This window comes from Hyaena hyaena, unplaced genomic scaffold (assembly GCF_003009895.1).
Source record: "Hyaena hyaena isolate Hyena2069 unplaced genomic scaffold, ASM300989v1 scaffold_9, whole genome shotgun sequence".
Taxonomy (NCBI): domain Eukaryota; kingdom Metazoa; phylum Chordata; class Mammalia; order Carnivora; family Hyaenidae; genus Hyaena; species Hyaena hyaena.
The window spans coordinates 1,893,606-1,921,435 of NW_024080641.1; the positions used below are offsets into that span (position 1 = coordinate 1,893,606).

Here is a 27,830-nt window from a genome sequence, read left to right on the forward strand (position 1 = left end):
GAGCCCCCTCCCCCGGGCACGGACCAATGGCTCCGGCCGGGGGGCGGGCCCCGACCCCTGGCGGCCGCAAGATTTCACTGCAGGGGCCCCGGCGGCCTCAGTGACGCTGCGGCCGCCTCCAGCCTAGAGCCCAGCGCTCTGGGGCGGGGGTGCGGTCGTGCAATAGGAAGCCGAGGGCGTTGCAAGCTTCCCGTCGGGCACCAGCTACCTGGCCCCGCGCCCTGCCCTTTGCATTTCCCGGACATCTCTGGAGACCCCACCTGTGGACCCTGGAGCCCCCTTCACGCGTCGGCCATGCCTCTAAACCGCACTTTGTCCATGTCCTCCCTGCCAGGACTGGAGGACTGGGAGGATGAATTCGACCTGGAGAACACAGTGCTCTTCGAGGTGGCCTGGGAGGTGGCTAACAAGGGTGAGCACGCCAGGCGATGGGTCCTGCACCAGGAGGGCAGTCGGGGATGGGGGCCGGAACTCTCGAGTCCTGGAGGACGGAGCTACATGGCATGATACTCTTGAATTCTGGGCAAGGAGCCTATGACTCCTGTGTCCTTGGGGAGGGGCCGGGGTATGTCTCCTGGACCCTGGCGGGGTGGGGATGGGGCGTCTGACCGTTAAGATGAAAGGAAGCTGGAAGTCCAATTACTGGGTCCTAGAGAAGAGGGCGCTAAAAGGAGCGATTCCTAGGTCCTCGAGGGAGGTTTCCCAGAGACCAGAGACTTGAGTCCTGAACTGGGAAGGAGATAGGGGGGTGGCACTTTCGAGCACAAAACCGGGAAGTGGCTGGGTGTCAGACCTGTGGCCCTGTGGGAAGAGTCTGGGGATATAACTCCGGATCTGGGAGAGAGCCAACGGGGACATAGGATAGGATGCATGAGTCGTGGTGGCAGAATTTGGGGGCTGGCCACTTGAAAGTAAAGACGGGAAGGGCGGCCGACTCTAATTCTTAGATCTTAGGGTGGGAGAGAGTTGGTCCGAATGCCTAGACTCTGAAGGAAGCGAGGGTGTGAGCTATGTGTTTCTGGGAGTACTGGAGCCTGCGGCCTCAGACACATGCGTACTGGAATGAGGGACGGCTGGGAAGTCCTAAGTTGGTCAGGGGCTGGGCCCAGGATGGGAGTGGCTGGGGGCCTAGATTTCTGTGTCCCAGGCTCTGAAGGTCTTAAAGTTCTGGGTTTGGAAAACCCGATGGGGTTGGAGGGAGCAGGGGGTTTGCTTTGCTGAGTCTTGGGAGAGAATGGGGCTGAGTCTTAGACCATGGCAGGCAGCCCGGGAACTGGGAGCCATGCATCACCAGGGCCCAGGCTCCAGTAGGTAAGAGGCTGAGAGCCCAGACTTCTGGGTCTGGAGTGGAGTCACGGGAAGAGCCGGGCCCTGCATGTGCGTTCTCAGTTGGGGAGAGAAAACTGGGGGACAGGTCAGCAGAGTCCCTGGGAGCAAGGAATGATAATTCAGGCTTCTCTTGGGCAACTGTGGGAAGCTGAATCAGGCCATGGAGAGAGATTCGCCCCTACCATGACCTAGAACCTGACTGAGAATTTAAACTCAGCTCCCAGAAACTGGGAACTTGGGGACCTGAGTTCTGCTGCTCCTTGCCAGCTTCTGTCATCCTTGGGACCCCGGCTCCTAATTCCCTCGGACCCAGGAGCCTGGGTCCCCAGCCCTTTCGTGTCTCAGACGCAGAGGTTTAGCCTGGGCCCCTTTCTCCCTCTGAGTCCCAACCCCAGCCCCGTTCTCCCTTACACCCAGGAGGACTGCCCTTGAACTCCTGTCCCACCCTCCCTCTGACTCAAAAGGATGGGCTCTCAGCCCCCTCCTCCCTCTAAGCCGGAGGTCCAGGGCCCCAGTACCTCCCGTGGCCCCCTTCCCTGCCCCAGATCCCAGACCCGTGGACCTCGGCTGGGGCCTGCCCTCATGCACTTGGGCCCACAGTGGGCGGCATCTACACGGTGCTGCAGACGAAGGCGAAAGTGACAGGGGATGAATGGGGCGACAACTACTACCTGGTGGGACCGTACACGGAGCAGGGCGTGAGGACCCAGGTGGAGCTGCTCGAGCCCCCAACCCCGGCCCTGAAGAGGACGCTGGACTCCATGAACAGCAAGGGCTGCAAGGTGGGACATGGCCTGGCTGAGGGTAGGGAGGCGGGTGCCAGGAATCAGGGCGGGAGCAGCAGATGGAGACGGGAGGGGGGAAGGGGGGACCCACAGAGGGAGGGAGGCATGGACAGAAACACGGGATGACCCAGTACTTTCCCAGGCAGACACAGAGGAGGTAAGAGTAACAGACACTCAGACAGACCCAGGACCCCATGAAGCGGGTGGGTGAACCCCAAGCTGTAAGACATTGGCGGATGGACAGACTGACAGCAGGTACACAAGACAGATTGAGAGATGGTTCCCAGGGGCCAAGATCTTCAGACCCACAGGGAGAATAAGAGCTAGACAGAAAGACAGACAGCCAGGTGGAACCTGGGAGAGGTGGGCTCGGGGGGAGGCAGGAGTGCCAGAGTGGAGGTTCTGGAGCCTGAAGTTCAAAGTCACCTTCTCCACTTCCTGCCTGTGTGACCTTGGCTAATAAGCCTGCTACTAGCATCTAACTTATTCGTTTTGTGGGGGGGAGGATGCAATGGTTAATAAAGTCTTCAGCCCTGTTCCTGGCATCAGTTAGGACTGTGTGTGAGGTTTTGTGATCACGATCATCGTCATCATTATTATTATGAACAGCCAGGCTTGCAGTGAGGTGGACAGGCTGACCAAGGGAGCGAGATGGATGGAGAGAGATTGAGTTGAGTGTTCCAAAATGTGGTGATAGCCCTAGGGGCTACTGCAGTAGAGAGGCAGCCTGATGTTTCCAGGCGAAGGACCTAGAAGGGAGAGAAAGATAGAGTACTGATTCAGAGAAGAGAGACCAGCAGGCAGACCCAGGGGGCAGAGTCTCAGAGGAGCAGAGCCAGGACTTAAAGATAGGAAGGGAGAGTCCCAGAGCCCCGGATGAGGACTGAAGGATAAGCACAGAGAGGTGGCCACCTCCCACGGGAAAGGCCATGATGTCGCAGGGTGGAAGGACAGACTGGTTGGGGTCTGGGAGGGAAGAGTATAGTGGTCCCTTCATTCATTCACAGCCTCTGGTTTGGGGTGGGGTCTGGAGTCCAGTGAGGCTGGGGGACCGTGTCCCTAAGGAACCCTAGGGACAGCCCAGCCCTCCCCCATGGCAGCTGCTCCCCACGTGCTGGGGGCCTAAGAATAGCCCCCCCCCCAGCAAAAGGGCAGACAACAGCTGGGAGGGGGAGGGGCTCCAAAGTCAGGCTCCCTAGGCTGGGAAAAGCCAGGTCAGGAAGACGCACGACTGCTTGCCGCCTGCACAGGGCTCTGGCAGCCGGCCCAGGACCTAGGCCATCATCTCAGGAGGAAAGCAGCCACCGGGAGAAATGTGGCAGCAGCAGGAAGAAATGTGGCAGCAAGGTTTAGAAACACGCCAGTGGGTCGAAAAATACAGCCCCTGGGGGTAGAAAGATGGCCAGTGTTAGAAAGGTGGCTGCAGAGTCCAAAAATGGGCCTGAGGGCAGAGGAAGGAGGCAGCAGGTGACAAATTTATAGTGAGAGGGTCAGAAGCAAAGCAGCGGGGGTGGAAGAATGTGGCAATGGGAACAGTGAAAGAAGCAGCCAGGGGAAGGAATAACGGCAGAAGGTAACACGAGGGTCGGTGCGACAGAAGTGGCAGCAGACACAGAAACGAGGCAGGACATTGGAGAAAGGCTAACGGTGGAGAAGCAAGGCAGTGGAGGGCACAGAGTCAGGACCGTGTGACATGCGTGCTTATAGGTAAGAGAAAGGAGGCAGTGGGTGGGGAACGATGGCAGTGGTTATAGAAAGGAAGCAAGGGACAGGGGAAATGTAACAGAGATGGACAAAGATTGTGGTGGGAACAACCAGCAGCACGTAGAGAAATAAGGCAGGGGGGAGAAATTAGCAGAGGTAAGCCCCCTGGGCCCAGAGAGGTGTGGCCAAAGGCCTGAGCCTTCCTGTGGGTCCCCCAGGTGTATTTCGGACGCTGGCTGATCGAGGGGGGCCCCCTGGTGGTGCTCCTGGACGTGGGGGCCTCAGCCTGGGCCCTGGAGCGCTGGAAGGGGGAGCTCTGGGACACGTGCAACATCGGGGTGCCCTGGTATGACCGCGAGGCCAACGACGCTGTCCTTTTTGGCTTCCTCACCACCTGGTTCCTGGGTGAGGTAGGCCCCACGCCAGTCCCCATGTCACTCCTGACCCGGACCCCAACTTACAATGGCCATTAGTCCCTGACAGAGGGGGCAGGGTGGGAGGGGGTGGCTGAGTGGGAGCCTGGCTGTGGCTGTCTTCTCCCAGGGCATTCTGGGAATTGCCGGTCCTTTTCCCAGCATTAGCTCTGACCTTTGGGAACATGGACACCCAGGGCCCCAGACTCTTTTTTTCCTCAGAAGCTCAAACTCCCAACCCCAGCGTCATTCACTCTAATCTCCTCGGTATAGAAATTTTGAACCATTAGCTTTTGGGGGTGCAGGCCTGGCTAGAGGGCTTGCACCAGGGCATTCTGGGAGTTGTAGTTCTGTAGTCTGATAGTGGCTGGACTTAGCTCTCAGATGGGGCCCTGGATGCTTGGGGGGCTCCAGCCTATCGGAGAACCAGGAACCCTGGTTCTGACCCCCTTTTAGGCTTTAAAAGGCTGAAGAAACTTCACTTCTCCTGCCCCAGGGAAACCAGTTTATGAATTGGCAAGTCCTAGGGCATTCTGGGAGTTGCAGTCCTTGAGTCCGTACTGGGTGCCCCTCCACTCTTGATTGAGATAAAAGAGTCTCCAGGAATTACGTCCAGGACCTGGGGACACTGAAACTTCAGACTTTCCTTTTACAGCCCTGCTGGGACTTAGAAGGTTGGCCAACCTCTCCCCCGTTCCCCGCTCCCATCAGCTTTGAGGGCTGGGGTCACTGGTATGGCTGCATCAAAGGTTTACAGTTACTTGTTCCAGAGGAATTGCAGCAGGCTGCCACCCACTCTGTGCGAGAATGGTGATAGACTTAGCTCTCCCCTGCTTCCCCGTCCACCTTGGGGACTGTCGGTTGTCTGCACGACACACACGGAGACTCGGTGACCCTGTTGCTGTTGCCCCACAGTTCCTGGCCCAGAGCAAGGAGAAGCCACATGTGGTGGCACACTTCCACGAGTGGCTGGCGGGCATTGGCCTCTGCCTGTGCCGGGCCCGGCGGCTGCCCGTGGCTACAATCTTCACCACCCACGCCACACTCCTGGGACGATACCTGTGTGCCGGTGCCGTGGACTTCTACAACAATCTGGAGAATGTGAGCCCGGAACATGGCAGATGGGGGCTGCGAGTGGTTCGGGACCGCCCAAAGCTGCCCGGGAAGCCCAGGGGCATCACAAGCTTCCTTTTCTCCCGTGATCCAGGGGTCCAAGTCCTCAACCCCTTCCTCCCTTAGACAAAGGAGTTCAGCTTCCAACCCCAACCACCTCTGGGACCCTGGAGTCTGGACCTCCAGAGTCTTCTCCCTGATTCTTCTAACCTGAGTGCCCTCCCTTCCCACCCAGTTCAACGTGGACAAGGAAGCAGGGGAGAGGCAAATCTATCACCGCTACTGCATGGAGCGGGCAGCGGCCCACTGCGCTCACGTCTTTACTACCGTGTCCCAGATTACTGCCATCGAGGCTCAACACCTGCTCAAGAGGACACCAGGTAAGGAATAAGCTGGGGTCCCTAGACATGAATGAGGCAGTCTGTGCTAAGGCGTATACCGCTTTTTGTAACTGTAGATAGGGAAGGCTGTACACCCCCAGAAGGCCCTAAGTTGACGGCTTGAATAGGAAGCTGCCTGGTTATACACTCAAGAGGCTAATGGGAAGTATAGTTCCTTTGACAGTCATTTCAAAATGATAAAGTTATCTTCTTAGGTAATGTAGTTATTGGTCTTCGGAAAGGGAATGGAGTTTCACTGGGTTTTGGTTTTGAGAAGATCGGTGTTGGAATCAGTTATTCTTTTTTTTTTAAGTTTATTTATTTTAAGAGAGAGAGAGCGCAAGCAGGGGGAGGGACGGAGAGAGAGAACCCCAGGTAGGCTCTGCACGGTCAGCGTAGAGCCCAAGGCGGGGCTTGATCCCCCGAACCGTGAGATCATGACCTGAGCCAAAACCAAGTTGGATGCTTAACTGACTGAGCCACCCAGGCACCCCTGGAATCAGTTATTCTTTTTGGGTTATAGCACCCATTCTCAATGGGTGTATTGTGAGAACTACAATTCCCAGGAGGCCTTTGGCTAGCCAGCTCTTTCTCCTTCTGGAGCTGATGGTGGTTATAATGTTTCGTTGATGTGTTTTAATTTGTAGGACGATAAGAAATAGTTGGGACCCTCAAAGAGGCTTGAAGGTTGAGGGTGAATTCTGGGAGAAGCAGGATGGGGATGTTTAAATCTTCCCAGTGCAGGGTGTGATAGGGGAAACAAAATAACTACAACTCCCATAGGCCCCAAGGTAGATCATCTCTCTGTGTGGTTAGCCATTTGCAGAGGCTGCTGGGAGTTGTAGTTGTGCTTGTGAACATAAGCAAGTGACTTTGGGCAAGAAAGCATCTGAGTGGCAGGGTAGCTGGGTCACCAAGGGAGCTCCTTGAGGAACTTCTATAACCAAGGGATTGTGAAAGGAAAGGAGTCTTTCCTTTGTTTATTCATTCAACCACACGGATTAGTATGAACAAATGAAGATATGAAACATGGACTTTCTCCCCCCAAATCCCAGATATCGTGACCCCCAATGGACTGAATGTGAAGAAGTTTTCTGCTATGCATGAGTTCCAGAACCTCCATGCTCAGAGCAAGGCTCGAATCCAGGAGTTTGTGCGGGGCCATTTTTATGGGTACGTGGACCAGATACGTAGGTCTTAAGAGAGGAGGGGGCTAGGAACCCAATGCATGAGTCTAAGAGATGGGACAACCGAGGGCCCAGCCTCTCACATTCCTGAGCGCCAGAACAATGGCGGAGTATTGACGTATTGATCCCAGTCTAAGGAGAAAAGAACTTCAATTCCCAGGAGCCCCCACGATGCCTCTGCACTGCCTAAGATGCTCTTTGCCCCGTAGCTTCTGGGGTTTGTAGTTTCAAGGCCAGGGATAGCAGGTCCTCACCCTTGGCCTCACCCATGCCTTGTGGCTTTTTTAGGCACCTGGACTTCAACTTGGACAAGACCTTGTATTTCTTTATCGCCGGCCGCTACGAGTTCTCTAACAAGGGGGCTGATGTCTTCCTAGAGGCCTTGGCCCGGCTCAACTATCTGCTCAGAGTAAGGCCTGGGCTTTGAGAAGACAAAAAGAGGAAGAGAAAATCAGCACATAATGTGGGGTGGGGGGGGGTTGTGAAGGGAAAACATAGAAACCCAGAAAGACGGGAGTCCCAGTGCGGATGGTAAATCTAATTCTCCTTGGCGGGAAGGAGCACAGCTGGGCCATAGTGGTCTTGATGGGTAGAAAAGGGGAGGTGGCTTCAGCCTTCTCCCAGGTGATACTGACCCCCTCACCCCACCCCACGCCTCTTCCTCTGTCCAGGTGAACGGCAGCGAGCAGACGGTGGTCGCCTTCTTCATCATGCCGGCTCGGACCAACAATTTCAACGTGGAAACCCTCAAAGGCCAGGCTGTGCGCAAGCAGCTTTGGTCAGCAGCCCTTGGCCCCAGATCCCTGCCGTTCCCACTCCGAGCCAGGGCTTTGGGAGGCTCGGTGTTGTTACCCCTGGAACACGAGCAGTTTGCCCCCCAGAAATTCCTAGTGAAGTCACTTGCTTAAGATGCCTACAGCTCGGGCAGTAAGGAGTCTCAGGCAGGACAAGTGCGATCGCACCACCAGGGCCCTGACCTCAAACTGGCGAGGTCCCACTTGGGCCACTGACCCTTGGTGGCTTTGTGATCATTCCCTCATCCACAAAAGCCATTCATTAGCCATCAGATGTTCACTGAGCACCTACCGCGAACCAGGCACTGTTCCAGGCCCTGGGGACGTAGCTGTGAATGAGGACCATAGAATCCCTGCCCTCGCCGAGCTCACATTCTAGAAAGTTCTATAGAAAGTGCTCTAGGGTGCCTGGCTGGCTCACTTGGGAGAGCATGTGGCTCTTGGTCATGGGGTTGTAAGTTCGAGCACCATGTTGGGCATAGATAGAGATTACCACTTGAAAATTTTTTTCAACTTAAAAAAAATTTTTTTTAAAAATTTATTTCTGAGAGAGAGAGAGGCAGCGTGGGCAGGGGAGGGTCAGAGAGAGAGGGAGACACAGAATCTGAAACAGGCTCCAGGCTCTGAGCTGGCTGTCAGCATAGAGCCTGACACGGGGCTCGAACCCACGAACCGTGAGATCATGACCTGAGCCAAAGTCAGACGCTTAACCGACTGAGCCACCCAGGCGCCCCTCCAAAAATAAAATCTTTAAAACAATAACAAAAAGAAAGTGCTCTGGCGAGAAAATAAAGCAGGACTGGAATGTGAGACGGGACACGGAATGGTCAGAACAGGCCGTGCTGAGAAAGTTGCCATTGGATGGAGACCAGTAGAAGAAATGAGGGAGGGAGCCCTGTGTGTATCTGGGAAATAGCATTTCAGGCAGAGGAGGAACAGCAGATGCAAAGGCCCTGAGGTGTATTTGAGAAAACACAGGGACACCAGTGCGGCTAGCGTAGGGCGCTTTAGGGAGATGGGGTAGAAAATGAGGCCAGAGCTATGAGAGGATGAGGATTAGAAGAATGTCATTGAGCCACGGGGTGTCCCTGTGCTAGTTCGCTTGTGCACATAAAATTTCCTCTCTCCGAACATCATTTTCCCTTTTTATAACACGGGGCTTAGCATGGCCGCCGTCAGGACTAGTGCAAGTCCTAATAATAGCTGACATTTCTGGAAGGCTCGCTGTGTGCCAGGCACTGTGCGCTGTTTGTCATGACTTCAAGTTTTCCCTGCAAACCTCTGAGGTTGGTTCTATTTTTATCCCCGTCTGACAGATGAGTCACCGAAGTCAGAGAGGGAAGGCCACCTGTCCCCGGCCACACAGCTGATGCAAGGCACAGGGGATTCGAGCCTTCCGAGGCCTGTTTCCCAGGTCCCAATGCTCCAGCTCAAAACCCCCAGGGCCTCTCTGCTCAGATCTCAGTCTAACAGCTGACAATAAATGACAAGTGGCATCTCTGTGATGCTCTGCCTCTTCCTCTTCTAGGGATACGGCCAACACAGTGAAGGAGAAGTTCGGAAGGAAGCTTTACGAGTCCTTGCTGGTGTGAGTGTCCCGCCCCCGGCCCTGCATCCTCCTGGGCCCTGACTCCTCTGATCACCATTCCCAGAGGCATACCTTGGTCTCCTTGCAGGGGGAGCCTCCCGGACATGAACAAGATGCTGGACAAGGAAGACTTCACTATGATGAAGAGAGCCATCTTTGCCACACAGGTATGGTCTGGGCCCCTGAACAGAGACAGGGTGACACCAGGCAGCCCCAGGGGCAGCTTGCCATGTTAGTGCTGACCCCAGAGATTGCTGGAAGCTCAGCTTTACCGGCAGCCCTCATCAGGGAATCAATTTATTTTTTGAAGGTTTATTTATTTTCAAGGGAAGGAGAGAGAGAGACAGAGAGATAGAGTGTGTGCAGGGGAGGGGCAGAGAGAGAGAGGGAGGTACAGAATCCAAAGCAGGCTCCAGGCTCTGAGCTGTCAGCACAGAGCCTGATGCCAGGCTTGAAGCCACCAGTTGCAAGATCCTGACCTGAGCTAAGGTCAGGTGCTTTAACCAACTGAGCCACCCAGGCGCCCCCCAGTGGCTTATTCTGCTTCGGGGGATGCTAGGAGTTGTATTTTGTTTGTTTGTTTGTTTTGTTTTTGGAGTTGTAATTTCATTGAGCCCCTGGGGTCAGTGCACAAAAGATGAAAGAGAACTTTAGGAGGTCAACACAGCCCACAGAAGAATTACAAGTCCCCATTGTCCCTGGGTCTTGCTGCAGACTAGCTTCATACTCTTTTTTTTTTTTTTTTTTTTTTTTTTTTTTTTTTTATTTATTTCTAGGAGAGAGAGAGAGAGACAACATGAGCAGGGGAGGGTCAGAGAGAGAGGGAGTCACAGACTGAAACAGGCTCCAGGCTCTGAGCTGGCAGTCAGCACAGAGCCTGACGCGGGGCTCGAACCCACGAACCGCGAGATCATGACCTAAGCGAAAGTCGGACGCTTAACCGACTAAGCCACCCAGGCGCCCCAGGAACTGCTGTTTTTCTTATCCCACAGGCTGTGTGCCTTAGTCCCCAGACATTCCTGGGAGTTGTAGCCTCTTTAGATTACTGAAGTGAATGGAACTAGCTAGATGGGAAACCTTAGAAGGACACAGCAGTAAGAGAGAGAGAGAGAGAGAGAGAACTACAACTCCTAGCAGCCACTGCTTCAGCATGCCTCCCCTGTCCCTGAGGCTCCTGGGAGGGAGAGTTCTTCTCAGGAGTCAGAAATCTTTGGTACCTGTGGTCAGGGTGGGTGAGCCACTTCCTGGGGAATGGAAATCTAGATAGATAAGCTGCACAAATAAGGTGTGATGCACTTTGGGCCAAATTACAATTTTTCTTTCTTTCTTTTTTTTTTTTTTTAGGTTTATTTATTTATTTTGAGAGAGAGAGTATAAGGGAGGGACAAAGAAAGAGAATCCCAAGCTGGCCCTGCGCTTCCAGCGCAGAGCCTGACTTGGGGCTCAAACCCAGAAACCATGAGATCATGACCTGAGCCAAAACAAAGAGATGCTTAACTGACTGAGCCACCTTGTGCCCCTAAATTACAATTTCTAATAGTCCCTTAAGCAGTCAGGTTCACCGAGGCTGTGTATGCATTGCTATGGGGGTGCTGGAGTTGTAGTTTCTTGGGCCCCTAGAGCTGACTGAAGGCGAGTAGAACTTTCAGTGAATGGAAGAGTTACAAATAACTACATATCCCAGCACCCCATGGGATTTCCTAGCTCTCGCCTCCTCCAGTGACTCTTGGGAATTGTGGTTTCTCGGGGCCTCGGTTGGGCATGGAGGTGGAGGGAATTCGAGGATGGAGAGTAAAGGGAACTTGGAAAGCAAGCCAGGCTTTTCATACTTTTCATAAGAAAACTACAACTTCCAGCAGCCCCTGAAGCTTGCTGCCATATTGCCAAAGTCTCTACCCCATTGACTTGGGGGAATTTTACTTCCTTTAGGTTTCTTTGATGATGGGGCCAAGAGTACAGAACCAAATAACTACAACCCCCTGCAGTCAGGAAGGCAGGTTAATGCTGGCTTTGCCTCAAAGACACATGGGAATTGTAGTCTCTTTTCAGCTCATGGTGGCGTGTTTTTTTGTTTTTTTTTTAATGTTGATTTATTTTTGAGAGAGACAGAGAGACAGAGGGTGAGCAGAGGAGGGACAGAGAGAGATGGAGACACAGAATCTGAAACAGGCTCCAGGCTCTGGGATGTCAGCACAGAGCCTGATGTAGAGCTCAAACCCACGAACTGTGAGATCATGACCCGAGCCAAAGTCAGATGCTTAACCGACTGAGCCAACCGAGGCGTCCCTGAGTATTTATAACTCCTAATCTCTTGGGCTTGTGGCCCCACAACCTGGTGGGAATTGCGGTCTCCCCCTGGGTCAGCATGGATCACAGGGAAAAGGGAGCCCTCTGTCCCTTCTCTGACCCCCATCCCTCTTGTGGCCCCTACAGCGACAATCTTTCCCCCCTGTGTGCACCCACAATATGCTGGATGACTCCTCGGATCCTATCCTGACCACCATCCGCCGAATTGGGCTCTTCAATAGTAGTGCTGACAGGGTCAAGGTGAGGGCAGTGGCCAGGCCGGGTTAAGCATGGTGGGGTGGGGTGGAGGTAGGGGGAGCTGGGCTTCACATCCCCTGGTTTATTAAGACCTCAGCACGTTAAGCGGACAGACTTGGATTCAATGCTTTGTCCTACCGCTGAACTGTGCGACTTTAGACAAGTTTTTCACCCTCTCTGGGTGCCTCTGGGATCCCAGGGAGTTTGGGCTGAGCTCTTCTTTTTCACTGCTAGGTGATTTTCCACCCAGAGTTCCTCTCCTCCACGAGCCCCCTGCTCCCCGTGGATTATGAGGAATTTGTCCGTGGCTGCCACCTTGGGGTCTTCCCCTCCTACTATGAGCCTTGGGGCTACACGCCGGGTGAGTGCAGCATGGTGGTCGGCTCCTAATCAGATGGGGCAAGGCGCTTGCCTGCTCTGTGCCCCCAGCTCTCCTTTGCCAAACAGGGACAATGGCAACAGTCTGTTGGCCTACAGCATGTTTTTTTGTGACACAGTAGCTCAGGTGATGTGTGACTAGAGGGCTGATGTCACAGGTCACACGCGATTTCCCCCAATCTGCTGATGTTTGACCCCCCAGATATCCACAGCTGAATGCATAGCTCACTCACACGACTGAATGTGGCCAAGTCTCTCCGAGGTGTCCCCAGTGCCCATTCACTCCACCTTCCTCTTTTACGAAGGCGCTGGCTCCCTTTATTATTATTATTTTTTTACATTTAATTATTTTGAGAGAGAGAGAGACAGCATGAGCATGGGAGGGGCAGAGAGAGAGGGAGAATCCCAAATGGGGATTAGATGTGGGACTCGAACTCACAAAACTGTGAGATCATGAGCTGAGCTGAAACCAAGAGTTGGCTGCTTAACCAACTGAGCCCCACAGGTGCCCCTGCATTGGCTCCTTTTAGACACAGGCTCCAAGTTGGGGCTTATTTGCAGCTCTCCCTCATTTGGGGACATTTTGCTGTGGCCCCAAACTCAACACTTCTCACACTCTTTTCAGTCAAGATACCTTCATGCTTTTGAGGCGAAGCAAATATCACATTTGCTGTAGTATTTCTTTTCTTTTTTTAAAGTTTATTTCTTTATTGACAGAGAGAGTACAAGCAGGGGAGGGGCAGAGAGAGGGAGGGAGGGAGAGAATCCCAAGCAGTCCCCATGGTATTAGCGCAGAGCCTGATGTGGGGCTCGATCCCACGAACCGTGATATCGTGACCTGAGCCGAAATCAGGAGTCGGGAGCTTAACCAACTGAGCCCCCCGGGCACCCCCATAGGACTTTTTTTTTTTTTTAAATATATATATTTTTATTTATTTCTAGGAGAGAGAGAGAGACAGCGTGAGCAGGGGAGGGTCAGAGAGAGAGGGAGTCACAGACTGAAACAGGCTCCAGGCTCTGAGCTGGCAGTCAGCACAGAGCCCGACGCGGGGCTCGAACCCACGAACCGCGAGATCATGACCTAAGCGAAAGTCGGATGCTTAACCGACTAAGCCACCCAGGTGCCCCGATTTTTTTTTAAATTTTTTTAATGTTTTTTTTTTTAATTTATTTCTAGGAGAGAGAGAGAGAGAGAGACAGCGTGAGCAGGGGAGGGTCAGAGAGAGAGGGAGTCACAGACTGAAACAGGCTCCAGGCTCTGAGCTGGCAGTCAGCACAGAGCCTGACGCGGGGCTCGAACCCACAAACCGCGAGATCATGACCTAAGCGAAAGTCGAACGCTTAACCGACTAAGCCACCCAGGTGCCCCTAGGACTTCTTAATTTATGAGCAATTTAACATCTTTGTAAACTGTGCTTGCATAGTAATTAGGGTAATGATTTTGCCAGTTTCATTTCGGTCATGGTTACAGTGCATAGGTCTTGTGCGCTTGGCCCCAACCCTGTTTTTCTCATTAAGCCCTGTTATAGTTGCTGCCTGCATTTGCAGGTTAGAGAGGTTTTTAGGAACACTTACGTGAGAATTTTTTTTTTAATTTTTAATGCATATTTTTGAGATAGGGAGAGACAGAGTGCAAGTGGGGGAGAGGCAAAGAGAGAAAAACACAGAATCTGGAGGCTGCAGGCTCTGAGCTGTCAGCACAGAGCTGGATGCGGGCCTTGAACCCAGGAATGAAAGATCATGACCTGAGTCGAAGTTGGACACTCAACCGATTGAGCCACCCAGGCGGCTCTACATGAGAATTATAATAAACTACTTGAACCACTTCTCAGGCTTGTTAAGGGTATGAAATGAGGCAGGAATGAGAGACTTTTTCTTGTCTCCTGTCAAAAGTATGTCTGGTACAAGAATATCTTACAGGTTGTGAGGATTGAGTAAAATGGTAGACGTTGGCACTGAGTACGTACTTAATAATTTAGCATCCTGTCACCTTAACTTTAGATTCCTTATTCTGAAGCCTTGGGACAAGTGATTCCCTTTTCTGAGCCTCTTAGCTTCCCTTCTGAGGAACAGACTATTATTATCTTTGAATGCCCTCACTGTCTGGTTTTGTGGGCTCAGTGATTTGCTCACGTTGTCAGTAGATGGCGCTATTGAGGCTTTTTTTTTTTTTTTTTAAATTTATTTCTGGAGAGAGAGAGCGAGAGAGAGCAGGGGAGGGTCAGAGAGAGAGGGAGACACAGAATCCAAAGTAGGCTCCAGGCTTTGAGCCAGCAGTCAGCATAGAGCCCGACGCGGGGCTCGAACCCACGAACCGTGAGATCATGTTGTGAGCTGAAGTCGGACGCTTAACCGACTGAGCCACCAGGCGCCCCCGCTATTGAGGCTTCTATTGCGATTTAAAAGTGCAAAACGGGAAAGCTTACGTGGACCCTTCTCCCTCCTCCCCGCAGCTGAGTGCACGGTTATGGGCATCCCCAGCATCTCCACCAACCTCTCCGGCTTCGGCTGCTTCATGGAGGAGCACATCGCAGACCCCTCAGCTTACGGTCAGCGCCCAGACCGAGAGCCGACACTTGGCTCCTGGGTCGGGGAAGGGATGGGCTCCCGGGCGCCGGGCTAGGGAGACGGGTCCTGGTGCCACAGAGTCCCCAGGAGAATGAAGGGTTCCTTGGTGTGATTTCTGAGCCCTGCCCCGTCCTGGCGCCCCACAGGCATCTACATTCTGGACCGGCGGTTCCGCAGCCTGGATGATTCCTGCTCGCAGCTCACCTCCTTCCTCTACAGCTTCTGCCAGCAGAGCCGGCGGCAGCGCATCATCCAGAGAAACCGCACGGAGCGCCTCTCAGACCTCCTGGACTGGAAATACCTAGGCCGGGTATCACTCCCTTCTTCCGGTCTCTGATGTCTCCGCCTCCCAGGCTGGCGCAGGGCGGGGCAGTCTCGTGCGTGAAGCAGTTGCTCATCCTTTGAGAAATTAACCAACCTTCGCAGGTAGCCCTCATTGGCCAGCGTTACCTTACTCGCATAAGCGGGTGGCCAAAGCGGTACCTGGCCTAAGAACTCCGCCCGCGTTCGTGGGGGTGTGGCCCAGCGACTGTCCCTTCACAGCTCTGCCTATCTACTGAGTGCTGCCAAAAGACGGATGCTTGGCATAGGGGCTGATTGGCAAGTGCCAGAAGGCGCTCATCTGCGTAGAGTGTAGCTAGGGTTCGCCGCCTTCTCCATCTGCGGGGGGTGGGGTGGGGGCGTCTGGTTCCCTTCCGCTGACCCTCCCTCCCTTTCTTTCCCCTAAGTACTATATGTCTGCGCGCCACATGGCGCTGGCCAAGGCCTTTCCAGAACACTTCACCTATGAGCCCCACGAGGCTGACGCGGTGAGTGGACCCCGATCTCTCTGATGGGCGTGGAGCTAGAGGGCTGGGGTGGGTGCACGTCCCTCCTGGAGGGTGAAGGCCCTGGGGGAAGCTGCAGCCCCCCCCCCATTCCCCGCTCACTCTGGGTTTGTGCTCACACCCCCGTGACGCAGACCCAGGGCTACCGCTACCCTCGGCCGGCCTCGGTGCCGCCCTCGCCCTCGCTGTCGCGACACTCAAGCCCTCACCAGAGCGAGGACGAGGAGGAGCCCCGGGACGGGCCGCCGGATGTAGACGGGGAGCGCTACGACGAGGAAGAGGAGGCCGCCAAGGACCGGCGCAACATCCGCGCCCCCGAGTGGCCGCGCCGCGCCTCGTCCGCCTCTTCCACGGGCGGGAGCAAGCGCGGCTCGGTGGACACGGCGCCCTCCAGCTCGGTCAGCACTCCCAGCGAGCCCCTCAGCCCCGCCAGCTCCCTGGGCGAGGAGCGCAACTGAGTCCCACACTCCCCGCCCGGTCCCGCCTCCCTGGTCCAAGGGTGGTTGGGGAAGCCCCACTCCACGTCCCGAACCTTCCTTGGGGGTCCACAGCCCCGCCCCCGCCGCCGTGCACTCCGGCCCTTCCAGCTCCGCCCTTGGAATCCCCCACACTCCGGAATCACGACTGTTGTGCCTTTCCTGGGTTCCAGAACGCATAATCTGTGCCCTGGAGCCCTCTGTGCCCTGGAGCCCTCCAGGCCTGGCCTGGGCCTCGGCCGCCTCCCAGGAGGGCCAGGGGTCGGCCATCACCCTGCCTTGGCGCCCGGGGCGGGTAGGAAACCTGGTCCGTGTTAACAGCAGCGGCGGGAGGCTCCTGAGCCCTTTGTGGCCGGCTGATTTTCCAGCACAGAGAACATGCCATGCTCAGGCGTGGCTCGGGGGCCACCAAGCTCTGGAAACCGGGTGTTGCCCCTGCTAATGGGGCCATCAGCTCCACAGCTGGGGTGCTTTCAGGGACTTCACCGAATCCAGAAGGTCCTTCATTTCAACTCCAGAACTCGGGCTCCAGGCCAGGGCACTCACGTGTTTACGCCGATCTAGCCCTTCTTGGGGTGTCTGGCTCTGCCCGGAGGGTCCCTCCACCCCTGCTCTTTTTCTGGTACTTTGGCCAGTGGGAGGCGGTACAGAACCACGTGGCTTCTCATTTCTACTGGAGAACCTTCAGTCTCGGTCTAGATGCCTTTCGGGCCTTTTTTGAACCAGACCCTGTACCACCTTCCTTGAGAGTCTGAGCTCTCCCCTGTATCTTGAGATTCTGGTGCCTTCCAGAGGATCCCTCTGCTGAGGACGGAACTGGCCATCGTCCCCTGCCACAGCCTCCAAACCCTAGGCCCACCGAAAAACCACTGGGTTCTAGGTCCCGGCTGCCAAATCTGGAACCTCACCACTGTGCTGCTTTCCGGTCCCTTTCCCCAGTCTAGAACTGAGCCCACTAGGTTCTAGAACTTTCATTATTTACCTCGAGGCTCTTCCATCCTTAAGCTGTGCCCTGCCCCCAGCTTTGGTGAAAGAGAGGGGCCCTTCATGTGTGCTGTGCTGTGTCTGATGCACTTGGTTTGCAGTTGGGAGGGGAGGGCAGAAGAGGTGTGATTGATGTGTGTCCAGAGTTGGAAAAAAATACATCTATATTTAAGAATCTGAGGTTTGGTCCGCTGTGAGGGCTCACTGGGCCTGGCTCCTGCCTCCCCCGACTGCTTCTCTATCTTTACCTCCTCTTCCCCTCCCCCTGCCTGCACTACTGTGTCTCTGACACCCCGTCTCATTTTCCTGCCTCGGAGAGGCTTGAATTGCTGTTCTAGATTCTAGTTTTATTCCAGGGGAAGGCACTTCTTTGTTCAGTTGGGACTTGCAAGCAGCAAAAATTTGGCGAGGTTCTCTGTGGCAGAGAGGAACTGTCGCTGGGGCACGGGGAGAGACCCAAGGGGTAGCCTCAAAGCCTTTTGTGACTATTTAGATTTAAGTGAACCAAACTCCTCAGTAGCGCTGTGGCTGCCCCATTAGGCAGTGCAGATGGAATATTTCCACCATTGCAAAAAAGTTCTATTGAACAGAACTAGCTTAGAATGTATCCCTAGGGCACGGGCCTCTGGATTTTAGCCCTACTGCCCCCCTGAAGGGCTCTATTCTTGAGAAAAATCTGTTTTCACTTCTCGTCTTCTCTACAGTGCATCTCCAAGCCAATCCCATTTCAGGGAATAGAAAACTGGATATGCAGGTGACCATCCTTCCCGTTAGCCAGGTGTTTGTGACCCACGCGGAACCCCCCCACCCGTGCCAGAACCATGAGCGGCCACCAACGTGTGGAGAGAAGTAACAGGTCAGAACAGGTGTCCAGGAGTCATTTCCTCTTCAGATTCTACCAGAAGCAGAAGGGACGGGGAGGGGGGGGGAGGTGTCAAAGTTCATAGTTCTGTAGCCTGGACCCAGTTGCTGCCTGCTAAGCCTCAAGGTTCTTCCAGCCCCAAGTTTCACATCCCATTTCTGGGCTGAGCCCCACCACCTGGGGAAGACCTGGCCTTCCAGAACAGCAACGATGTGGGGCCAGGGGCCAAGACCTCTCTCTGCCGGGGCAGTCCAGCTAGGAGCCTCGTGAACATCGGTACCACTTCACTTCCCACACCATCACACACGACACACACCCAAAAGCACCAGTTGCTGCAAAAAGCTTTATTGGTTTCATTTGGTCCACGGCTTGGGAGAGGGCTCCAGGGTGAAAAAGCTGCCTCGTGGCTGCAAGGAGAAACTTAGGCACAAGCCCTGGCACCGGGGGGGGGGATGCCAGAGGGACCCTCTCAGAGGCTGCCGGGCTCCAGGGGCTCCAGAGGCTTCTAGTCGTGCTTGAGGGTGAGCCTCTCGAAGAGATACTCGCCCAGCCCAGCCTGGGGGCCGGAGAGCCTGCGGAGATTAGTCAGGTGGTCGCCCATCTTCTTGAGGAGTTTCACCTCCTCATCTAGAAAGTGATTCTCCAAGAAGTCACAGAGCTGAGGAGCAGGAGAGGAGAGAATATTGCATTTCCACATTAACGGTGCGATCGGTGGGCAAACGAGGCCCAAAAGGAAAACTGCCTCCAATTACATGTGGATGGGGTGGATGGGGTACTCACATGGGGGTCTCCGCGGGCAGAACCCAAGGCATGCAGATCCAAAAGGTCCTTGTTCAAGTTCTTCTCCAGAAGCAGGGCGGCTTCCATGGCGTCCAGAGTTTTACCCCACTCATCTTGGGACGGCTTCTGTACAGACGACGGAGGGCTCAGGACTAGTACATACGTGGCAAAGCCGTCTAAGATCCGCCTCTATCACCCCCAGTCTCTTACAACTCCCCATGCGAAGAAACCACATTGCGGTGTGGACACCTACGTCTTTGGGCAAACATGGGGCGCCTCCATTTTGAGCCAAACAAACAAGAACGCTATCACCCAGAAGCCCACGCGGTGCCTAACCCGCTACGCGCACGCACGGGCTGCTGGGATATGTAGTCCGCGGCCCGCACGCTATTTACCTGCACGTCCTGGAAGAGGGCGCGGCCGCCACGCTGGTTTTGCATCTTCAGGAGACGCTCAGCGCCCTCCCGCTTCTCCTCAGCCAACTCGCGGAAGAAGTGGCCCACGCCCTCCAGAGCCACATCGTCACGGTCGAAATAGAAGCCCTGCGGGAAGAGATGGCGCGAACACGGGTTAGAGGGAAGAAAGGCTGGCCAGGCGCTCGACTCCGCCCCCCGACTACCCAACGGGACAAAGAAAGCCAGCGCGTGCGCAGAGGGCCAGAGGTACGCACTTGGGGGAAACTTGGGCTGGGGGCGTCCCGGGGACCCTCACCAGAGAGAGGTAGGTGTAGGAGGCCCGCAGATGCACGTTGACCAGACGGTTGACGGCGGCCTCCACCTCGGTGGAATAATTCTGACGAATCTGGGAGGTCATGGTTGATCGGTAATGAGTTAAGTTGAAAATCGGGTGTTGGCTGGTCCCGAAGGCGGAGGGTGGGCAAGACGATGGCTCCGAAGGTTGCGACTGGAAAAAAGGTTGGAGGGTGGTCGGATGCTGGTAGTAGGGGCGTCCCTGGGTCTGTTCCGTCCAAACACTGTTGAAGCAAGAGACAGATCCGCAGGACCGCCGAGCGCACTGAGAAAGGCCGTGGCCGAGGCGGCTTCTTTTATAGCGCGCGGGCCCTCGGAGGTGGGGCGTTCAGGGGGCGCGATCGGCCAATCTGCGGTGTTGGGAGGCGGGGCCTGGAGCCCGCACTTGACCAATCCGAGTTGATAGGAGTCCCAGACGCCCGCCCAGAGGTGGGGAAGTCACGCGCCAGTGCGCGAGGCTGTTGTGAAATGGGGAAATGGGGGTGGGGAGGTTACGGGTGCAAGGGTCCTGGGGCTGATTCTGGACAGTCAAGGGATTCTTGGGGGGAGGGGGGGGGAGTCTCTCTGGTAGATGTAAGATTAATGAGGACACTGGGAGCCCTGGAAAATTATGATTCTGGGGCCTTGGGACTGTCTCAGGAAATTTAGGTTGGATTCTGGGGTTGTGTCTTAAGAGCATGGATCTTTCTGGCGCCCTGGAGGTTCCTCAGAGGTGCGGATATCTCCAGATGACTGGGGTTTGCTCTGGAAGATAAGGGGTCCCTGGATCATTAAGAAGTTTGGAAGGCTGTGCGGTGAGATATTTCTGGAATCTTGGGGTATCCCTCTGATAGCTGGGTTGATAGAGGGCCCCGGGGCCCTGGGGTTCACTCAAAGATTGGCAATTTCTGCAGCCCTAGAGCTGACAATGGAAGTCTATACTTTCTGGAATCTTCCCTCAGGAGGGTTGGGGGTCTTTAGGCTCATGAAGTGATCTGCAAGATTAAAAGGACAGTTGCTCTTGGGGTCCTCCCCCCTTCGTCCCTCCCATAACACGGGAGAGGGGTGCTTCTGGAAGCCTAGTAGGGGCTTTTCTAAGAGGTAGGGGGGCTTGGAGAGCCCTTTGGACCCTTTGAAAGATTGGGCCACTTGGAGTATCTTGGGGGAATGACACTCAAGCTTTGGGGTCTCTGTGAGGCTGCATTTCCTGGGGACTCTTCTGAGGGTGGCCAGAGACTTGGAATTCTCTTTGGCTCTGAAGCAGTGTCTGTTCCATTGTCCCCATCTCGCCTAACCCATGCTTCTTCAGAGTCACAAAGAGAAGCCCTGGGTCCTGGGGAAACAAGGAGCGTCTGAGGGCCTGTGGATGGGATGTGCATTTTTTAAGTGTGTCCGTTCCAGGCTGGCGTCCGGAGGCAGAGCTTGCTCAAACCAGGAATCTGCCCTCAAGGAGCTACCCATCGGGGTCGATGCGGGGGGGGGGGGGGGGTTAAGGAGACAAAGACAGGAACTTGAACCTATTTCAGTGCCCTCATGGAGGTAGCCAGCGGGCTGAGCCGGGGAGCTAAAGCCACTGAGGCCCGCTTTGCAGGGGGCGGCGGGTGGGGGGCACTCCAAGCAGCCCAGGCAAGGTGTCCCCTGACTCCAACTCAGGGGACACTGGAGGAGGCTGGTATCTGGGGTCTTCGAGGTGCCCGTGGGCCAGTGACCCGGAGAGCAGCCGTGCTGAGTCATGCTGAGCTCAGCGGTAAGGGTCTCAGGCGGGGGGACGGGGTGGGGCCACGACTGACCTCATGTCCCGCCAGACTGCTGACTGGCTGGGACCCCGGGAACTGTACCTGGCGGGGATCCAAGCCTGCCCCCCACCCCCACCCCCAGGGTGCCACCTCGAGAGTGCTTTGTCTCCGCAGCTTACTGTCTCTTCAGTTCCTTTGCCGTTTTCCCTGGGCTCCTCCCGCCTGCGGCCATGTTGTCCCCTCTCTCTGGGCGGTGACTCAGTCTCCCTTCACTGCTATCTCATCTAGCTGACAGCTCTCCCCAGACTTGGTGTCTCTGGGGGAGGGGCGGTTGCCCCAGGCACACAGTCACAATGGGGCCTGAGTTACTCATTCACCAAATTTCATACCTCAGCCTCAAGACCTTTGGCCTCCGCCAGGTCGCCAGGTCGCGCTTGCAGAGAGGGCCGGCTTTGGAAATGCCCACAGGTAGAGGAAGATGAAGGGGGATGATTTGAAGGACCCAGATTTTAGGGGTGAGGGGTAGAGAGGGGACGGGGGAAGACAAGAGACAGAAAGACCCTGTAATAAGTGATTTCAGGCTCGGATTTCCTCTTCTGTGTCCAGTCAGCACGATCTTTACTGGGGCCCTGGGGCCCGTTCTCTGGGAGGCCCCACCCAGTGTTACTAGCCCCCCTCCCCCGCCATCCAGCCCTGTCCCCTCCTCTCGGGCCACATAGCACAAGTCCAGGCCTTGACCTGTCCCTTGGCCCTTCTGGTCCCAGCCTTCTGACCTCCAGTAGCTTCCCCACACGCTCTAGAGCCCCGAGTCCTGCCGCCCTGCCCCCCCATTCTCCACCTCGGTAAGTGGACAACTTCCTCTGCTCCCATATGGTGGAAACTTCCGAGGCATTGTTCCTCAGAGCCTGCTGCCCTGCCCTACAGCCCGGGCTCCGCTGCCTGCCTGACGTCTCGCCCCTTGCAGCCTGGGGCCTGGGACGCGCCACTGCTATAGGCTTCAACACAAGTGCTCTTCGGTCCCCTCACAACCACGGGCTCTTGGAGGGCAGAGTGGAGACCTAACTTCACCAACCCAGAGGGCGCTGGGCTCCTTCAAAAGATTTGTCAGCACAGGAAGCCTGGTCTCCATGGCAGCCAGGGAGGGGGCTCAGTGACTCAGACTCCGAAGTGTGGCCCGAAAGAGGTTTATTGACCCCCCCCGGACCACTCCCCTCCACCCCCCCCAATAATTACAAAAGTAAGAAAAATGCCCAGGGTCCCCAATCCCCACCCCTCCCGGAAAAATGCCATAATTTATGCAGAAAAGACACAGTCCAAGGCAGCTGGTGGCCTCAGCCCATCTTTTTCCAGATGGTGAGCGACGCGGTCAGCACTCCGGCCACAAAGATGGTCACTGTCTGCCACGTGGGTGTCCCAAAGTAGGAGAGGAGGCCGTCCTGTAGACAGACACACCAGTCACTTCAGGAGCTGGGCCAAGGGGGACCCCCTGAGCCAGCACATGAGGAATCAGGAAGGAAGAGGGGCCAGCGAGAGGTCAAAGGGCACGAGTGGGGGCAAGGGCCTAAGATTAATGGATACTGAAAGAGCTGGGGTTGGAGGGTTTTCAAAAATCCTGACGGATTCCAGGGAAAGTGGAGGCACAGGGAGGGGGGAGAATAGCAGATACTACTTAGGTCAGGGGTCACTGAGAGGTCAGAGGTCACCAAGAGGTCAGAGGTCACCAAGAGGTCAGTGGGAACCAGACGACTACCAGGAGTTGATCAGACATGTGAGGAAATGCATTATAGACCCCATCTGATGATCCAGAGTCAGGGAGGCAACACTGTGTTGGGCTCAGGAGGACTCGGGGGTCTCAGCAGCAGGGGAGGGGGGTGAGGGGCCTCACCCAACCACCCTGGTCCTGGATCCAGCCCAGCAGCCGCTCTCGAAGGAAGTCCAGGGTCCAGCCCATGATGGTCCTGATCAGCTCGGGCACCTTGGTACACAGGGCCTGCAGGGAGCGGAATAGGCCTTAGGGATTGAGCCTTGCCCCCACTGTCTGGGGACAGTGGCCCGATGCCTTTCTCACCTCTGCCTCCCCTCCTGCCCCACTGCAGCCTCTTTTCCGTTCATAATCAGAACGAGCTTCATAAATTAACTGGATCTTTTTACTGTCAACTGCCCTGCTCACATACCTTCCATGGCTCCCCAGGTGGTAAAGACCAAAAGGCATAGCTCAGCCCATAAGGCCCTGTATGAAGGCTCTGACTTGATCGCATTCCAATTTTCCACTTCTTTTCTGTGTCTCATTTACCTTCTTCCACATCTTCATTCCCACCAACTCTTCCCTGCCTCAGGACCTTTGCACATGCTGATTCTTCTACCTAAACAGGCTTCAACCAAGCAAATTTTTACTCCTCCCTCAAAGCTCTGATGTCAGGTCTGACGTCATTCTCCAGAGAGGGGTTTTCTGACCTTCACACTAGGCAGGACCAGCCATACCCCCCTGCCCGTGACTCTCCAAAGACCTGAACTTCCCCTTCCCACCCTCTGTCCGGCTGCTTCTTCCCTGCTGTCCTCCTCACCTCCAACATTCAAGCCCCATCAGTTCAATCTGGCAAACACATTAAGAAATCTGCCCCACCCCTGCTTCCACAGCTACCACCAGCATCTGGTCAGCAGCAGGACTGTTAGAGGGGCCTCCTTCCCAACTCCCCAGGTTCTGCTCCATAATCTTTCTCTTCTACCCACAGTGGCCAGAAGAAAACTGTTGGGCTTCTGCTCCCCCCACGTCTTACCATGACAAACTTATGATAGAAAGGTTAAAAGAATTTTACGGTGCATAGCCATACGCCTGCAGCCTAGGTTGTACAATTAACATTTTGCTTGCTAGAATATTCCTTTAGATTTATCAATCAGGTGGCCCCACGCTCCTGTTTCGAACCAGCCAGTCACTCGCATCTCACTCGGAGCAAAGCTAACATCCTCGCAGGGCCCCGGCGGACCCCTTGCGATCTCCTCTCATTTCCCACCCATTGCCCGCCCCCCCCCACTGCGCTCAACGCATCAGCCTTGGGCCTGCCTCAGGGCCTTTGCACTTGCTGTGGCCGCTACCAGGTGCCTCTTCCCCGATCTTCATAGATCGCTGCAACTTTGCCTTTGAGGTCATCCCCTCTTAGAAGTCTTTCCCCCCCACTTTGCACAATGACATCATCCTAGTCTGCTTTTCTCAGCACTCCTCAGATACCGTGGGCTCCACCAGAGCAGGGACCTAGCCGATTTGTTGGGTGCCGCGTCTCGGGTCGGGCACACAGCGGGCCTAAAAAATGTTGGCCGCAGGAGTAACTGAAGGGGCCCCCAAACCAGCCCGTTGCCCTCTCTGTTCCCTTTGCGCTTAGCGGGCTGCCACAGGGGGTGACCTCACGACTCCCAGGTCCTTCTAGGTCTGAGCGGAGCATCCCTCGGGGTTCACTGCCCGGCGGCCGCCCACCTTGAGCACCAGTTTGCTGGCAAAGTAGAAAAGGGCAACCACCCGGCCCCAGTTGAAGTTGCCATCAGAAAACATCTCCGCTGCCACTCGGAAAAAGACCTCGCGGGGGGAGTCTGTGTCCACGGCTGCGATCATCCTGCAGGAAAGAGAAGGCAGCGCTGCCGAGGGAAGGCCAGGCAGAGCATGGTGGAGACTCTGGCGTCCGCCTCACACCAGACGAGGAAAAGGAGGCGTGTTAGGCTGTCACGGAAAAGAAGGGGCCGCCCTGAGGGAAAGGGGCAAGACGGACAATTAGGAAGGTGGTGAAAACGACTCCCTGAGGGAAGGTTCCAGTATCCTGGAGGACGAAGGGCTTCTCGGCCAGGGAGCTGAGTAGAGAGGTGGGCCCCGGACGCGTGGGTCCGAGGGAGCAGCAGACTGTGGATCTGAACTCCAGGCCCAGGGGAAGAGGGGCCTCCGGGGATGTGAGGGAGAAGGGGACCAGTGGCTGGATTCCTGGGGCCCAGGGGCCGCACCTCTGCAGCTCCATGTTACTGTCCAGTTCATCTCCGATGCGCTTGAGACACTCGCTCAGCTTCTTGGTGGACGCGTCCTGGGGCGCCTGCTCCAGGGCCAGCTCGGGTGTCTCTCCCCCCATTCGCCCTGCGCGATCTTGGATGAAACTAGAGTGGGAAGGGAGTGGGGGGGGGTGCAGAATCAGAATGGGGCATCACTCCTCCAATCCGCTCGGCAATAATCACACCTCAAACTCACCCCTGAAGCAAAAGGGCCCCTGTCTTCATGATCTGCTCAGAGCTGGTGGGCCCTAGAGGAGAAAGGAGGGAAGAGGTGCCTGGACTCTTGGGTCCTAGGGGATCCAGGGAACTGGGGCGGCTCATGATCTCTGAGGGAGGGCAGCCTTAAGGGGTCCTGCATTTCGGTGTCCCTGGTAGATATAGTGCCTAGGGGCCCGGACATCTGAGTCCCTGATGGAGAAAAAGGCCGGGAGCCTCGGCCTGTATCCTGCGTTCTTCCGGGGGAGGAGGCTGAGGGAACGCTTTGAGCATCCCGACCCCTGGCCTGAGGGGGCAGAGGAGAGACCCGCCCCTCCCACCAGGAAGTGGTGCCGGCGACAAGCCCGGGCCTGCCCCGGGGCTTGGGTTCTGGGGTCTCCAGCTTCTCGGGGGTCCGAGAGCACCAGACAGGAAGGGATCGGAGAGCCGAGGCCAGAGAGCCGGGGACCCCCGGGGAGGGAGGGGGCTGGAAGCTGGCAGCGCCCGATCCGGGAGTTTCTGCCCCGGAGTGCTTCGAGATCGCACGGCCCCGAGACCGGCAGGAGGATATCGTGGGGCTGGCCGGCGAGGGGGCTCGCCCTCCTCCCGCCCGTCTGCCTCCCGCCTCACCCCCGCCTCTGGGTTGCTCCCCGGACCCGTCCATCACCGCCGCTCCCGCCGCCGCCTCTCGCCGGGTCCGCCCGGGCGGCCGCAGCACGCCCCTGGTCACGTGAGCGCCCCGCTGAACGTGCGTCCTCTCACGTGACCGCCCCGCAAAATGGCTGCCCGCCGGCGATCGCCCCGCAGGGCTGTCGGGTCACGTGACGGCACCTGCCTCGGCGGCTTGGGGAGCCTGGGCCCCTGTCACGTGACTATCAAATCAGAGCCTCCAGGTGAGAACCGGTCGTGGCGCGTTTCCACCCGCCCAGTATTCAGTCGCAGCTGTAACTTTCATTCATTCGTTCATTCGTGCAGTATTTTCAGAAGTTTCGGATGCAACCGAAGCCCTTCCCAGGGCAGAAGGAACATCGGAGGCCAAAATACCATTCATTGAGGCAGGACGTTTTAGACGGTTAGAGTCTGAGTTGTTTTTGTGAAAATAAAAGGAATACGAAGTTCAAAACTTGGCAAAACGAATCTGTGGCGGCCGGTTGGCAGGGTATGAACAGGGAAGGGGCCCCAAGGCAGGCTCCCGGGGTGCCTGAAATGTGTTGTATCTTGATCTACGTGGTGATCAGTCGGGGATACATATGTTGAAAACTTCATGGAGCGGTACGTATGAAATGAGCACTTTACTGCGTGGAAATCATATCTCCTTTTAAAAAGAAAGGAAGAGGGCAGGAGAATTCGGATTCGAAAATAGATTGGGGTCAGATAATGAAGTGGGGGGAGCATATAAGAGAAGGGATCTCTGTCCTAAGGGTGGCTGGGAGCCATAGCAATAGAAGATTACACATCAGCCTAACACCAGAGGAACATAGTCTGACAAAGTCAAGTTTATTGACCATTTGCGATGATGGAGACCACGGAAGAGAGAAACCATGGGGCATTTCGACAAAGGAGAAGGTAGAGTTCAGGGGCGCCTGGGTGGCTCAGTCGGTTAAGCGTCCAACTTCGGCTCAGGTCATGATCTCACGGTTCGTGGGTTCGAGCCCCGCGTCGGGCTCTGTGCTGACAGCCAGCTCAGAGCCTGGAGCCTGCTTTAGATTCTGTATCTCCCGCCCTCTCTGACCCTCTGCTGCTTACGCTGCCTCTCTCACTCTCTCAGAAATAAATAAAACAGTAAAAAAATAAAATAAAGGAAAAGGTAGAGTTCTTACAGGATTTGCAGGAAGGGTAGGGCAACACCAGGCACAGAGTGTGACGAGGAACCGGGGTCTTGGAGGTCTTGGAGATCACAAGGTGAATCTAGATGTGGAGTGGTCCCTAAATCCATTATGTGAGGCTCTGCACCTGGATTGGAAATTGAGGCTGCTACTCTGTGTCAAACGCCTACAGGCAAGAGTGGGATGTTTCATTTTTACTGATGGAAATGTTCAACACTACGATTTTAGGGAACAAAGTTTCTCTGTAAGAAGACATGTCCTTGGGGGAAATAGTGTTTCCTATTAACTTTGAAGCTCGCTTCATCTGCGCCTGTTATTTCAGCCCAATGAATTAGCCCTGCCTTTGTCTTAATTACAAAGAAGAGGAGAAAGGGCTTTTAGTGCTGACCTCTAAACAGTGCGGCCATTGAGCAAGAGGGAGAAAACTTTTTATTTTATTTATTTGATTTTTTTTTTTTTGAGAGACTGAGAGCATGAGTGGGGGAGGGAGAGAATCTCAAGCGGGCTCCACACAGGGCTTGATCCCCCAACTTTGCGATCATGACCTGAGCCGAAATCAAGAGTTGGATGATTACCTGAGCCACCCAGGGGCCCCTGAAAACTTTTT

General features: G+C 55.5%; 3 protein-coding genes across 4 annotated transcripts; 1 reads left to right on the forward strand and 2 right to left on the reverse strand.

The window, feature by feature from the left end:
• Positions 1–114: 114 nt before the first annotated feature.
• Positions 115–17,245, forward strand: GYS1 (glycogen synthase 1). Its single transcript, XM_039248801.1, has 16 exons — positions 115–412; positions 1,930–2,111; positions 4,037–4,228; positions 5,147–5,332; positions 5,580–5,724; positions 6,780–6,897; positions 7,200–7,320; positions 7,583–7,689; positions 9,234–9,293; positions 9,382–9,460; positions 11,727–11,840; positions 12,072–12,198; positions 14,669–14,764; positions 14,930–15,093; positions 15,512–15,592; positions 15,745–17,245. The coding sequence occupies exons 1-16, from the start codon at positions 295–297 to the stop codon at positions 16,066–16,068; spliced, it is 2,214 nt and encodes a 737-aa protein (XP_039104732.1). The 5' UTR covers positions 115–294; the 3' UTR covers positions 16,069–17,245.
• Positions 17,246–18,256: 1,011 nt separating this feature from the next.
• On the reverse strand, positions 18,257–19,746 carry FTL (ferritin light chain). Its single transcript, XM_039250111.1, has 4 exons — positions 19,424–19,746; positions 19,108–19,254; positions 18,713–18,838; positions 18,257–18,590 (listed from the first exon to the last, which is right to left on the reverse strand). Exons 1-4 carry the CDS (start codon positions 19,523–19,525, stop codon positions 18,438–18,440), a joined length of 528 nt encoding a protein of 175 aa, XP_039106042.1. The 5' UTR covers positions 19,526–19,746; the 3' UTR covers positions 18,257–18,437.
• A 2,677-nt stretch (positions 19,747–22,423) lies between these two features.
• Positions 22,424–26,129, reverse strand: BAX (BCL2 associated X, apoptosis regulator). Of its 2 annotated transcripts, XM_039249953.1 has the most exons (6): positions 26,028–26,129; positions 25,399–25,450; positions 25,161–25,307; positions 24,646–24,781; positions 23,062–23,166; positions 22,500–22,612 (listed from the first exon to the last, which is right to left on the reverse strand). In XM_039249953.1, the coding sequence occupies exons 1-6, from the start codon at positions 26,059–26,061 to the stop codon at positions 22,508–22,510; spliced, it is 579 nt and encodes a 192-aa protein (XP_039105884.1). In that variant the 5' UTR covers positions 26,062–26,129; the 3' UTR covers positions 22,500–22,507. The 2 variants fall into 2 exon arrangements, with proteins under 2 accessions (XP_039105889.1, XP_039105884.1); XM_039249958.1 differs by lacking the exon at positions 25,399–25,450 and having other exon boundaries at positions 22,424–22,612; positions 26,028–26,093.
• Positions 26,130–27,830: the final 1,701 nt, after the last annotated feature.

Bases quoted from the DNA above. Each gene is read 5' to 3' on its own strand.
- BAX (XM_039249953.1), bottom strand. From the start codon at position 26,061: ATGGACGGGTCCGGGGAGCAACCCAGAGGCGGGG. The intron at 25,308-25,398 runs GTGAGTTTGAGG...TTCCCACTCTAG, and splicing joins GGGGCCCTTTTGCTTCAGGG to TTTCATCCAAGATCGCGCAG. The intron at 24,782-25,160 runs GTGCGGCCCCTG...TCTTTCCTGCAG, and splicing joins AGTAACATGGAGCTGCAGAG to GATGATCGCAGCCGTGGACA.
- GYS1 (XM_039248801.1), top strand. From the start codon at position 295: ATGCCTCTAAACCGCACTTTGTCCATGTCCTCCCTGCCAGGACTGGAG. The intron at 7,690-9,233 runs GTCAGCAGCCCT...TTCCTCTTCTAG, and splicing joins GCTGTGCGCAAGCAGCTTTG to GGATACGGCCAACACAGTGA. The intron at 9,461-11,726 runs GTATGGTCTGGG...TGGCCCCTACAG, and splicing joins GAGCCATCTTTGCCACACAG to CGACAATCTTTCCCCCCTGT.
- FTL (XM_039250111.1), bottom strand. From the start codon at position 19,525: ATGACCTCCCAGATTCGTCAGAATTATTCCACCGAGGTGGAGGCCGCC. The intron at 19,255-19,423 runs GTGAGGGTCCCC...CTCTTCCCGCAG, and splicing joins CCTACACCTACCTCTCTCTG to GGCTTCTATTTCGACCGTGA. The intron at 18,591-18,712 runs GTGAGTACCCCA...CCTGCTCCTCAG, and splicing joins CTGCCCGCGGAGACCCCCAT to CTCTGTGACTTCTTGGAGAA.